This window comes from Urtica dioica, chromosome 3, assembly GCF_054948205.1.
Source record: "Urtica dioica subsp. dioica isolate 48M chromosome 3, U.dioica_male_clone48M_v1_H2, whole genome shotgun sequence".
In the NCBI taxonomy this organism is placed as follows: Eukaryota; Viridiplantae; Streptophyta; class Magnoliopsida; order Rosales; family Urticaceae; genus Urtica; species Urtica dioica.
The window spans coordinates 45846427-45861017 of record NC_142758.1 but is presented as its reverse complement, the minus strand read 5'-3'; the positions used below and the strand labels follow the sequence as shown (position 1 = coordinate 45861017).

At 31.8% G+C, this 14591-nt stretch overlaps 1 protein-coding gene across 1 annotated transcript; it reads right to left on the bottom strand.

Moving 5' to 3' along the window:
- Positions 1-1572: 1572 nt before the first annotated feature.
- Positions 1573-9661, bottom strand: LOC149403126 (protein NRT1/ PTR FAMILY 2.13-like). Its single transcript, XM_089609922.1, has 5 exons — positions 9212-9661; positions 8678-8895; positions 5682-6289; positions 3482-3677; positions 1573-2414 (listed from the first exon to the last, which is right to left on the bottom strand). The coding sequence occupies exons 1-5, from the start codon at positions 9399-9401 to the stop codon at positions 1692-1694; spliced, it is 1935 nt and encodes a 644-aa protein (XP_089466048.1). The 5' UTR covers positions 9402-9661; the 3' UTR covers positions 1573-1691.
- Positions 9662-14591: the final 4930 nt, after the last annotated feature.

Here is a 14591-nt window from a genome sequence, read left to right as displayed (position 1 = left end):
AGATAGTAGGAACACTACTTAGTGATGGCTGAACAACTTAACAACAGCGATGCGATAGTGGACATAGAGATAAAAAGAATGAGAGATTTTTGAATGAACATAAAAAAAAAAAAAGGTACCAAAGTCTTACTTTCATATCGTCTGGTTTTGTAATTGTCAAAATGAGTACTCAATTTGTTTTGTGAAGATGTGCAATATATACCATGATATTAGTAAAACCACTCACTTTGTACATATCTGTCTATCTACACATTCATGCAAGAAAAGCATTGTCGAGACTCGAGATGGTTCGGCAAGATATGTAAAAGGTCTAATATGCCATGATATTCAAACCACTCATTTTTTTCTTTCTAAATTTTAAAATAAAAATGAAATTATTAAAATTAAAAGATTTCCCAAGAGCCTAAACCATATACATTTAATAGCATTATCTCCGCTAAACGTACTATGTGTTGTAATAATGTCATCAATTTTTGAGTTTAAAGGTTAAGATGGTTTCTTAGGTTATAAGTTAACCGTGAGTCTTTTATTTGTTTTATTTTTTTTTCTGCTGTTTTTTTTTTCCAGTTGTTATAAACGATGAGTCGTTGTGTCATTATAATGCTGATGTGACATTTCAGTTGTATTTAAAAAGGATTCAAAACAATCTTATGATGTGCTCCTATGCCGTCCACAATTACCCAAAAGCTAAATTAAATAGTTAAAATATAGATTTGTCATTGCTCCTATGCCTCTAAGTAAGAATAGATCTAGGATGTGCTCGACTAAGAATGTCTTTATATGTACAAATATTTTCTTTGGAGTTTAGTTGATTATGTGTCTACCTTGATCCTTCTTCCAGGTCGTTTATGCTTTTATTACTTTTCAAAGCATCTCTATCTCAAACGTATTGACGCATTTCTTTATCTTCTAAAATATATAAAGATAAACTCTAAAATTGAATTATTAAATTCGATAAACATATTTTTTTTAGAAAAATTTGTTGTAACTAGCTAATTCTTTAGATTTGTTTAAATTTTTAGTCAAAGTTTCATTTTATTAAGAAAATAGTCCATCAGGCTTAAGTAAATTAATGAACTATGTAAGTTCATTAAAGTGTCGTTTTAAATTAAAGAGTTAATTAATTTACTTCGTCATGATGAACTAATTTTTAATAAAATGAAAATTCGACTATTTTTTCAAAGCAGGTAAAAGCTAAATAGCTTCTAACTTTATTGCTCCAATTTTCTATCTACAATTTCACACCAATAAAAATTAATTATACTATATCCATAAATTATTGGTTTTTCCATTTTCATAGGAGTTTACTGTTTTTTAAAATCTAAATGAATTCTCATACTTTCTTACTATGCAATAAATTTTACGTTTTAATTATGGATTAAAAATATTAAATAAATAAAGTGGGTCTGCCATGGAAAAACGTTGGATATTAAACTTGTCAACAGATTGAATTGTTTTTTTCTTAAAAATTTATAAACATGCAACTCCTAACCAATGTAGTTGCTCTCCTTTTATCTAAAAATTATAGATCGTTAATAATTATGATTAAACTCGACCAACAATAAATTATAATTGAGTAAAAAAACAGCAAGTATATTAGATCACCAATCTTCCGGCTTTATTAATCACTGATTATCACAAATGTTGATTACAACTAAACACCACCACATATTATTATATATATATAGATATTAAGCCTTTCCTAAGCTCGGCGCAACGCCGTCGCGTTCGTTAGCACCGGCGCGCATCTCAACATCCCCGCCGTCGCCGTCCTCGTCGGAGACGCCGTCTCCGGCGCCGGCGATCTCCTTGTACCGGAAGCGAGAAGCGCAGAAGACGAAGAGAGCGAGGTTGGCCAAGCCGAGGCCGGCGAGGAGGAAGTAAAAGTAGTCGTAGCGGCCGTGGTTGAGGTCCTTGGCGAGCCAGCCGCCGGGGAGGCTCTCCGACACGGTGGCTCGCCGCACGGAGTTCATGATGGCGGTGCTGAGGTAGCTCGCCGTCCCGAAGGAGAGAGGGAAGAGCGCGTTCCCGACGCTGCGCATGTGCTCGGGAAACTGCCGGTTGAAGAACTCGATGAGGCCGATCATGTTGAAGGCCTCGCAGAGGCCCATGAGGACGAGGTGCGGCGAGAGCCAGAACGCCGACATGGCGGGCCCGCCGGAGAGCGCGTTGCGGCGGCGGATCCGCTCCACCGTCCCCGCCACGCCCATCGACGCCACCGCGAAGACGATCCCGATGCCGATTCGTTGGAGGAGAGTGATTCCGGTCTCGTGGCCGGTGATTCTTCGGAAGGCCGGGACGAGGTAGCGGTCGTAGACCGGGATGAAGATCACCACCGTCAGAAGAGAGATCACCGACGCCACCGTCCCCGCCGGGACTTCGAAGCTTCCGATGTGGCGGTCCATGATTAGTGCCTGTCGGATTGGGACGTTAGAGGAGGAGCCAAGTGTAGGAAAAAAGTTTAGTTGGGGCTATAAGTAAAACTTGAGAAGAGTTTACAAGCACAGCAATATATTATACATTTTTTTTTTATTAAAAGGAATGTTATGATTATAGGGAAATTGAGGAGATGGAGCTTACATTTAACATTTAAATTAACGAAGAATTTGTTGCAACTAACCAATTCATTAAAAATAATAATCTACCAAGCTGAAGTAAATTAATTAACTGATTAAGTTAATTGAATTAATTTTGACATGATAAGCTATTTTTTTAAAATAAATTAAATTAATCTAATCAGTTAATTAATTTATTTCGATCTGTTGGACTATTTTTTTTTTAAAAGTAGATGATTGGGCTACTGGCGTAATTATCCTAAATTAATTTCATAAATGAATTATAATTATGGAGACTACATATGTTCTTATTTCTTTGAATTATCACTTGAGAGTGATATTTTCGTAGTTGAATTATTTTAGTTATTTTATACAAGGGTATATTATATATATTTTTTTCTTAAACCACTTAAGAATACATTTATATACTTACGTAACTTACTGATTAAATAAAATTAAATAATTAGAAATCACAATCCGATTATACTAATACTATTTAAAAGTTTATGAAATTTCAATTTTTAGAGTATGATTTTGTTTTAATGATACCTAAGATTATAGATAAATTACTTAAAAAAAACCTCAAATACGTTATAAGTTAATTAGGTGCTGAGTATTATCAATTTATAAAAACAACTAGCATGTTACAAAATCAATAATTATTCCAAGACGATTTGGTAAACAGAATGTATAATATAAATTACTTGCATAATAATTGAAAACAATTTTCTCACACGAACCCTAATCTAAGGGATAGACCAACCAAGCTAACAAAAAAAAAAAAAAAAAAAAAAAAACCTTAATTAGAGGCATGCAGGATATGTGGAACTAATAGATAATAATAATAATGGTTTTTATTTTTATTTTATATTATTATGGTTCGAACCTTATTTGATTGTAATTAAGTTGATTATGTAGATAGATACCTGTGAGACGTTGAAGGTCCACTGTTGGGTCATGGCTGTGAGGCCAATGACACCACACGCCCAGATTGGGAACACTCGAATCAGACACTTGAACTCTTCCACGCTTTGGATGCTGGTCAACTGCCATTTATTTACCGGTTCGCCACTAGGTGTCAACTCGCTCTCTGACGTCACCACCGCAGCTTTGTCTAGAAACCTGAATTTATTTATTTATTTTATTAATTTATCAATTGCCATATTCTTACACCATCGCGTGTTTAAATAATATCATATAATATTTTTTTGGTTAGCTCTAAAATTTAAAATTAATTAGTTGGTTTATTTACGAAGAATTTGTTGCGGCTAGCCAATTTGTTAGATTCTTTTACTATTTTAGCTAAAGTTTCATTTTGTTAAAAAAATAGTCCACATGTCGAAATAAATTAAATTAATTAAAACAATTAATTTAATTTATTTCGGTTTGGTTAGTCATTTTTTAAATAAAATGAAATTTTTTACTTTGTTTTAAAATAATGGTGTTATTGAGTTACTGGCCTAATTATCTCGTTATTTGTCTATGAGAAAATATCAACAATATCTCATGTGCTTAATCGAAATGTGCGATCTATTATCATAATTTTTAGATATATCAGATATCTTCTTTCAGTTTAATTTATATGACACATACTTTCTTTAAAAATATATTATATCCCAAATACCACCTTTTTCTTTTATATTTATATATAAAAAAATTGAATTCTCTAAAATATCTTTAATAAAATAAATATTTATTAAAAAAATCAAAACCTCTTTTGGGAAACAATCGGAGAAGTGATTTGGAGAAGAGAAATATAATATATATCAATTTCCTTTTCAAAAAGTTTGGGCATGAAGATTTGGTTTCTAGAAGTAAGACACAGTCCATTTGAATGATGGATTAATTATACTAATATAGGTGTACTTTTATATCATTTAAGTGTTGTTTTCATGGGGATCCATCATTTGACCAAAATCCTAATCCTAAGTCCACACGGCACAAGGAGCAAGTAGAGTATTTATATTAAAAACGGTAATGCTTAATATCATGGTACTGATGTGGAAAATTTTTATTGGTTTGTGAGTTTGTTGGGACCCACTTTTGACTCACTAAGCGCTGATGCGCTGTTATCGACGTTAAGTAGCGCAGTGCTCTTTTAAAAAAAGTCCGCTTTCAGGTATTTTTTTTTATAGAACGCTTTCAGGTATTACTTTAGTTAATTTTGATGTAAAAGTACACCTACAACGATATAAAATAAATAAGTAAAGATAAAGATATTCATATTTAACAGACATATTTATTATAACTTTTGCTTAAAAGCTAAAATCACTCGTCTAGATCAAAAGGTTTGATAAAGAAGGACATTTGTTCCTAATTAATCAATATATATATATATATATATATATATATATATATATATATATATATATCCGAAATCATTTTCTTCGACAAACGTACATTTTATAACTTTAAGTCCCGATGATGACTTGTACCTACTATATTAATATTATTGAATCAAATATTTAATTTAATTTTGTTATTGTTGCAAAGATATTAAAGCATACGCATGGATGGAAACTCCACTTGGGAAAAATATAAATCCAGCTGGTGCAAATTGAGTTGGTACTAGTCTACTTTATTTAATTTTTTATTTTTTGAAGGTGAAAATGGGGCCTTTAAAAACCTTATAAGTTTATAGTAGCCACATGATGAAAAAGTATATAAATAAATAAAATAAATATACCTCGAACCATATAAGTTAGAACCAAACAAGACAAATTTCCGAATCAGAAAAATAAAAAAAATTAACTATAAAGTGCTGATCATTTCGCGTTCCAAAAAATTCTATACGACCATGCTAAAATCCAGAAGAGTTTTAGATTTTCAGCAAACATTTTTATTATATTGTGATTAACTCATTAGTTGTAATTAACTATTTAGCTATAACACGTAATATTATTTTTAAGGGTTCATTAAAAAAATAATCAACTTAAACGTTTGATATTTTTAAATAGCCAACATTTGGTAAATATTAGGTAATTAACAATTTTCATGTATTTACAGACATAAATCTTACATAATTAGTCACCTCTATATATTAGGTCACGTTATTATTTACGGCTATTTACCAAACGTTAGTTATTTAGCAATGTCAGATTTTTTAATAAAAACAAATAATCATACCTGTAATCTCTAGTCCGCACAAGCTTGACCACCACATTTCCCTTGACAGGCGGGTCATAGATCACCACGGCAGCCGAGCGCTTGTGATCCACATCAGCATTACTCCCGTCCTCGGAATGTTCCGGAACCTTCAAACGCCGCTTCTTAAACGCCGCGGAAGCGACTCGAGCCATGCCCGTGAACGCGCTCCCCTCGGGCACGACGAAGTTGTAGTATCGGGCGCCGAAGAAGAACAAGAAAATGGAGATTCCCATGAGGAGAGACGGGATGCCAAAGCCCAGGACCCAGCTAACCTGGTCCTGGATGTAGAGGATCACGGTCTGGGCCAGTATGACGACTATGGTGAATGTGGTGTAGTACCAGTTGAAGAAGCTGGCGATCCCTTTCCTTCCTCGGTCGGTCGTCGGGTCAAACTGGTCAACGCCAAATGGGATACTGCACGGTCGGATTCCGCCGCTTCCGATGGAGAGCAAGACTAGGCCCAATATCAAAAAGCCCATTTGAGATATTGTCGGCCCAATACACAGGCCCAATAAAGCTTGCTCCTTCGTGCACGTCACCGGGTGAAGTTTTGGCGCCCATGCCGTTAGAGTTAACGTCACCATTCCCTATATTTATATATATATATATATATATTAAAAAAAATGTATATTTTGCTTATTTTATTCGTCTATTAAATGAGAAATGCGTGGTAATTAGCTTGGTCTAGCGGTAATCCCACACACACCTCGACGGAGAGGTCATGAGTTCAAACCCTCATGGGATGCAGAAATGCATGCCTCGTAGGATTTATTCTAATAAGTATGTAATCTTGGCCAATAGTGCCACATACTATGTAATCTTGGCCGATAGTGCCCCTACTAAAAAAAAATAAATGAGAAATGCAATACACCTGTTTTTTTTAGTTTAATTATTACACGTGTACTCTAAGTATCAAACAATGGTCAACATATTGAAGGGAATATTATATATATTTTTTATGCTTGTGAATTGTGATGATGATGATGTCTATCAAATGAGTTTTTCTTTCTTTGATTTCATCGACGACTTTCTTCTATAAATTCAAGAGGGGGAAAAAAAAAACTCTAAGATCTTATTACCATATGCATACATTTCGGTGTATTCGTTTTTCACGTCAACTTATCAACCAATTACATACGTGAACAATTAATTGTTGATGATATGTAGAATGTAGTCGTAAAGGTCGGCCAATGCAGTGATTACGTAAGGTGCCTAGTTATTACTATTAGAAGTCAAAAACATTGGGTCCAAGTTATAAATAATTGACGTATGGGGTCAAACTCAATTGTAGTAATATTTTTCCACGATAATAATAACTGTACTATGAGTACTCCAAATAGTCAAACATCTTAGCCTCTCTGAGCTCTGGCTTGAGAAGAAGAAGAAGAAGAAAAAAAAACCCACATTTTTCCCATTTTAAAATGATGTACCTATGTTTACACGTTACAATGGACCCTGTTTATTATTACTTTATAATATTTTAGGTACGAAGCTCCTTATATAAAGTTTATATAACGAGCTTCGTACCTAAAATATTAAATTTTGTACATACTGCGTTGGAGACATATTCAATGTTATGGGACCTTTTGGACGGTCTGTGGTAGATCAAATCAAACTAATCACAAATAAAATGCCTACCACACAAACATGCATAGTTTGGTGGTAATATATATATATATATATATATATATATATATATATATATATATATATATATATATATATGTCTGTCTGCTGTGTGTGTGTGTGCGTGTTTATAAATATAATACGTCATATACGGAACTTTATACGTCAGTTACCAAACTAGTATTGTTTTCCTCATCGGGGAAAAGAGAAAACCAGAGAAATAAAACAAGCTTTTCGAGAAAAGCAAGTATATATAGAGATGTCTTTTTTTTTACTTCCTCCTTATTTTTAGAAAAATAAAAATAGCTACTATTTCCGTTTTAAATCAAGACCTGAAACCAAACCTGATCATCATAGACTTTTCTAAAGCCACGCAAGTGAATTACGTATTATATATATATATATATATATATATATATATATATATATATATGTGTGTATATATATTACAGTACGGCCCATTAATGGCTAGCGTCACTTCCAGTTCGTTTATATTGATGAAATGAAATTGAATTTTCTTTTGACAAAAAAAAATGAAATAAAGAAAACAAAAAAGAGTAATGCAATTAGTGACATGCGCGTTGAAAAATCAAAACACTAGTGAGATAGTCAAAATAATAAGAGTAGAAGCAGATAAGCTTTCTTATTATCTCTCCAGAGTCCAAACCTCATTAATATTTATGGGTGAAATTAATATTATATTTGACTTCGGATTTTGTATAATATAATTATTTTACTATGACAACAAAAAACAGAAAAAACAAAAATGAATAAGGAACTTAGTGGTATATACGTTGAACAAGAAAAACACACTAGCGAGACAGTTGAGTAATCAAGTATGTTGAGCTCTTGTTTTTTCCTCTTATTTTTCTCGACTCCAAGATCTCAATTAATACTATTGATTTGTATATAAATTAACGGTAATGACCTTCGGTATCTATTATTCAAACTTAATCCCTCAAATACATCATAATTTTTAATTCCATAAATATCTCAAATTTTCTTGCTCTACCATTCTATTTCACTTAATTTTCTCACCGTTTATAATTTTATTTAACTTTTTCTTTGTTATATAAAGGTTGATTAAAATTAATGAAAAAATCATCTAAATTATTTAAAAATAAAGAGCTATTTATAAAATATTTGAAAATTCGAGGTAGAAGAAAATTATCATTCTCTAATTAGTCATTTGTATATATATATGAAAAATAGTGTGACGTGGACGATGTCGACGAGTTTTACACTTTTACCGAACGTTACGAGAGAGTCTCTGGTGATGATTTCAAGATTAATATAATAAAATAATTACAAAAAAAGGAAAAAGAAAAAAAAAAGAAAAAGAAACGTACCAAAAGCGAAAAGAATGAGGCGAAACCGATGATCCAGAATCTGCCGGTGTAAGCGTCAGCGATGAAAGCTCCGGCCAAAGGAGCGAAATTAGTGACGCCAAACCAAATGCTCAAAACATTCGCTGCCGAGACTTGGTCTAAGTGATATATTTTGATCAAGTACACCATGAAGTTCGCAAACAGCCCAAAAGTTGCCAATCTCTCAAACGACTCATTTGCTATACAAAAAGAAGAAGAAGAAGAAATTAATCAACGTTATGCCTCTAGTAAATATATAGTTACATATGTAAACGCTTAGATAATTACAATTGGGTTATTAAGATCCATGAATACAATGCATGACATGGTTTGATTATTTATTTGATATACATAGCTTATTACAAAAAATAAACTTTTTGTTCAAAGATAATTCTTTTTTTTAATGGGTAGAGCAAAATAATTTATTTTAGATTTTATATCATCATGAAACCAGGGTTTGCTTGAAAAGCTAAATAAGAAGAAGAAGAAGGAGAAGAAGAAAGAATTATGATTTACCTAAAACAAAAGAGATTGCCCTTATACCGCCGGTTTTTCTGTCGCCGCCGCCCAAAAGCCGTTCTTTTATGCTCCGACTCTTTTTCGCCACTGGAACCGACTCACCGTTCTCAGCCGAGTCAACTCGGAGACAAACCGGGACACAACCAGACCATGATCGCCGGGAAGCATAGTTCTTCATCTTCCCCATATATCTTAATTGATTAATACACTATATATATGTATGTATGTATGTATGTATAGATATATATATATATATATATATATATATATATTGAATGTGTATATATATTACGCGCACACGAAATGAAATAGCTAGGTAAAGTTTATTATTAATTTATTATAATGTAGACATTATTGTGGTGAAGGTGATGTTTATCAGACAGAGAGAATTCAATCTTTTACTCTCACTCTTCTCAAGACACACGTATATATATATGGTATTGAGTGAGTGTCTTTTTTCTTTGCCTTATCGCACACATCTATTTATAATTATACACAAGGAAAAATATATGAATGAGAATGAGATACATTACATATATGTATATTGTATATTTACTATTAAGTTAAGCTTATCATTATTTGCATAATAAGTAATTGTTTTGGCTATTCTATTATTGCTAGAAGTCCAAGTCCTCAGATAAGACCACACTAATAATGCTTTGTCATTGCTGGTCCTTTTTTTTTTTTTTTTTTTTTTTTTTTTTTTTTTTATCAGTTTTATCGCTTTGACCCACTTTGGATTTGGTAACCAGCAATTAATCTATTCTATATTACTTTGGTAAGAAATTCGTAACCTTTTAATTATCTTTCTCGCATATTTTTTTTCTTCTAAATATTATGATCGGTGTATGACAGTCGATTAGTTTCTTTACCTAAACTAGCAGGGTTGTTTTTTTTAATTTTATTTTTGTAACTGAAACGAAGAAAAAATAATATAAAATTATTGCATTATTCTTCAATTACATGGAAACGCATTGAATCGCCACGGGACCACTTAAGTTCCGGTTTTTCAGTGAAAGAAAAAACCAAAACTGACGTCAAAGTAAAACTTTTTACTAATATGAATTTGCTTTTATGCTTTGTAGTTTTATGAAATCAACACATGAATTTGCTTTTCCGCTTTGTTAGTTTGTGTGAAATCAATCAAAATATATGCTGACGGTTAAAAGTTAAAACTAATGAGATAGACTAATTAAATTGGTATAGTTCTATGTTGTCTACGCATTCATGAATCATAATGATGAGGGTCTTGTTTGATCAAACTCGTAAAGATGAAAGAAAAAGAAACATATATAGAGAATTTTAAGGAAAAAAAAGATATATTTACTTGTCACGCGTTGTGTTGTAGTTTTAGAAAATATTATATAGGAAAAAAATCTTAAAAATGAGCTGTCAATTTTGATCATTTTTTTACAATATGGAAGTTGAATATCCTTTGATAAATAATTTTAAAGGAGAAAAAGAAGAGAGACTAGAAAAATTGCTTTCTTTTGATCCAGGTTGTCAAATTGTTAAGGCCGATTGACCGGCCAAGTACGGCACAAAGTCGCTGACATCGCCGTACGGGAATAACGGTTATTACAAAGGATGAAACGAGAAGGTTGCGAAGTTGACCTCGTTATTTAAGCAAGCGTGGCTTTAACTATTAGCGGATCTTGAAGTGCCTTTCGCCGGGATATAAGTTTAAGCAAGCGTGGCTTTAACTATTAGCGGATCTTGAAGTGCCTTTCGCCGGGATATAAGAGCCCTATTTCAATTTTTTGGATTATTGAGTAATTTTTTTAATTATCCAAATAGGGAGGAGTTATGTTCACTTTTTTAATTCAGAGGTTAGAGAGAGAAACAATGTGTACAAAAATACCGAATTCACTCCCTCTATCTAGAATAAAACAAATTTTTATAGGGATTTTTTATATGAAGAAAATTTATTTGGAAATTAAATATTTATTTTATTTGTAAAATAAATATTTATTTGAAAATTAATTAATTATATTTTTATGATTTATTTATCATATAACTGAAATTTAACTATTATGTATAAATTAAATTTTATATTTTAAATTCAACATTTATTTTATTTGAAATCTAAATATTTTTTTAAAACTCAATCTTTGTTTGAAAATTAATTTTTTTCTTCTTCTGTAAATGAAATGTTGATTTTAGAAATTAAAACTTCATATGTAACTATATATTTCATCGCACTTATGCCATTAAATACTATATTACATGCATGATTGTCATGAAACACAGTTTGTAATGACACATTTGTTATGAAATACGGTCTTTAATGATATACATGTCATAAGACACAATTTTTCATGACATATATTATGATATATAGCATTTCATGGTAAACTTGTCATTAAGTACAATATTTCATGACAAACTTGTCATTAAATACCACATTTCATGACATTTTTTATAGACCAAAGACCTCCAAGTAAGTTGCACGGAGCCTGACGTCTCTGTACGAGAATAATCGTTATTACAAAGGACTAAATGAGAAGATTGCAAAGTTGTCCTAGTTATTTAAAAACAAGAGTAACTTGTATAGACATTGGCGGATCTTGAAGTGCCTTCGAAAGGATATAAGAGCCCTCCTTTGTCAGATTTTTCCCGTTTATTTTAGTATTCAGCCCTTTGAACTTCTAGTATTGGAGATTTTTAGCTTCTCTAAAAAATTTTATTAATATTTTCAACAAAAAAAATTGCATATTTTGAATGCCTACCTAATTTTTAATGCATATTTTTAGCATTATTACAAATTATTTCATTAGATGTTTTTATTAAAAATAGAAAATACTAATTAAACTCTCAATTTTTTTTTCTCTTATATTTAGTAGTATATTTGAATAGTTAACGATCGTAAAAAAATAGACATTAAACCATAATAAGTTTGAAAATTGCAGTTTTCCATTACAAATATCATCATTTTTTCTAGAGAGGCTAAACTTACTAAAAAACTAAAATTCATATTTTTTTTTATTCTCCTTCTAATATAAAATAAAATAAACTCCTTTTCTACCTCTCTGATTTCCGTCCTCCATCCACCACTGCCCAACTTGTCCTACTACCAATATTTTCAACGGATACAAGTGTTACCCTAACACAAATGTCCACCTCCGTCAACCTTTCTTTTGCTCTGATCAAATGGCGACGAACACTTAATCAGAAGTCATATAATTAGATATTGCATATAGATCGTAAAAAATTGAGGGTTTTAAGACGAATCATCCATGTGTAGTTTTTTTGGCATGTTGTTTCAAATTTAGCTTTGAATTCTCACATAGTTCTTTTAAGAGAAATATAAAGGTAAGGAACAACATTACTCTTTACTTTCTTTAAATTTAAATTATCATGTAATTTGGTATTGATTTGTTAAAAAATTAAAAATCATACATGTTAGTTTATGATATGTGGGTTTTGAATTGTGAAGTTCGTAGTTTTTTCACTTTTCATGTTTGCCCTCTCAAAATGCTTCTCATTCTCCGCTTTTCAAAGGGTATTTTTTCTTTCTTTTCTATATTCAACTAATTGTGTCTTAATTCAAAGCTTTAATTATTCAGTAATTTTGTACTGACATGTCAACAAATTGAGTTAAGTCAACAAATTGAAAATCAGATCCGTCCGTTTTTGTCAGCAATTTTAAATTGTGAACTTGCGGATTTTTTTAATGTTCACGTTTACCCTAGCGATATATTTTTCTTCTGAAACTCTTACCCCTTGTAATATGGTATTGACGTATGGTAATTATCTCATTGACACCTACAGGAAGGAGAAACAACAGTTAAATCGCAATTATTTTTGGGGGCTTTTTCTTCACGAAAAGAGAAGGTAGTTGAATTTTTTTTTATTTTTTTTTTATTTTTATTAAGATTAGTTGCTTATATTGGGAATTTTGTTCAGTATGTAATATTAACGAGGGTGTTATTACTATGGATTAATTGTTTTTGTTATTAGAAAAACTGATGTTCTTCATGTTGTTGGAAACATCTATGATGTGACATCAAGTGTCTTATTCCACGTCAGGATATATGACGTGGAATTTATGCAGACTGCTTTTTGTGTGTCTTGCTTCCGCGTTATTTTTTATCGTCCAATGAGGTTTTATCTAGTGTATTGGGAAACCCTAGCTAATGACACATAGCTGAGAATGTGTCATATAAAAGAAATGTTTTCCCTCTTGTTAGGGTTACACACTTAGGATTTTTGTGAGAGTTGTCACCACCAAAAAACCAACCCTGTCCTTGGTGTGATGTTACTCTGTTATTCTCGACTGCCATTGTTGGAGCATGTTTACAGAGTTGGTTTGTGTATTTCGTATTGTAAAACGTGCATTGTTATAAGCGTTGTTCAAACACTTGGTGAGTGTATCGAGTGACAAGTGCGGGGAGCTCAAACACAGGGAGAGCCTGAGTTAGAATTCACTATGTTAGTTTTGAAGGGTAGGAAACTAGGAAGGTGATCATCTGTGGTTGTCCATCGTTGTACTTATTCTATTGTCTAGTAAAGTTCTCTTTTCACCGGGAGTATCTTCCCTCCAGAAGTAGGCACGATTGACCGAACAAGGTTACCAATTGTTTGTCTCCTGATTTACAGTTTATTTAGTTTCACTAATCTGATAAACTACTTAGTGTTCCTTAACTCGTTATAATATCAAAAGAGACATTACGAAAATAGTACATTTACTTTTTCAAAGGGATATGTTTAGGTTTTGGTCTAAAAAGAAATTCAAGGATTAATTTATTTATTGGCTATTTTGTTCTAGTTGTTGAAACATTTACTAGCTAGTTTGCCAAAGTTATAATTTTAGAGCTGTAGGCAGCTAAGTAACCCTAAAATTCTTAATTAAAATTTCAAATATAGTTGTGTAGATATATATTTTCTAGGCCAAAAACTTGCAACATCATTCACCTGAGCAAAAACTCGTATATACCAACTACAACGCGCCGCTCAAAACACAGCCACTACACACAGATTGAGGTTGGAGTACCCGTATAACCGACAAATTTCGTTACAAGGAGAACCATAGTTAGTGTAAATTGAGAGTGTCTCCCTTTTTCATTTTCTTGCATATTTTTTTTTTTTAACTTTTATAGTGTATGATTTATTTGATCATGGGTTGATCAGACTCACAATTGACAATTATATATTGATAATCTTCAAATACGTGACTTTGTTTAGTAATCTGGATAATAACCGTTGATCGCGTGGTCAAAACGATTAATTTATAATTGGCCACATCTATTTATCCAAATGGTTAGTATTTATTTAACGACTAGTTTCTCTGATGTTTTCGCTTATGCTTGGATGGATGGAATAGTGAATAGATAGTGAAATTTTAAATGTAGAGTTTCCCTAATTAGAGAACTCTAGA

Bases quoted from the DNA above. Each gene is read 5' to 3' on its own strand.
- LOC149403126 (XM_089609922.1), bottom strand. From the start codon at position 9,401: ATGGGGAAGATGAAGAACTATGCTTCCCGGCGATCATGGTCTGGTTGT. The intron at 6,290-8,677 runs GTACGTTTCTTT...ATATAAATATAG, and splicing joins CCTCATTCTTTTCGCTTTTG to GGAATGGTGACGTTAACTCT. The intron at 3,678-5,681 runs GTATGATTATTT...AAATAAATTCAG, and splicing joins GTGCGGACTAGAGATTACAG to GTTTCTAGACAAAGCTGCGG.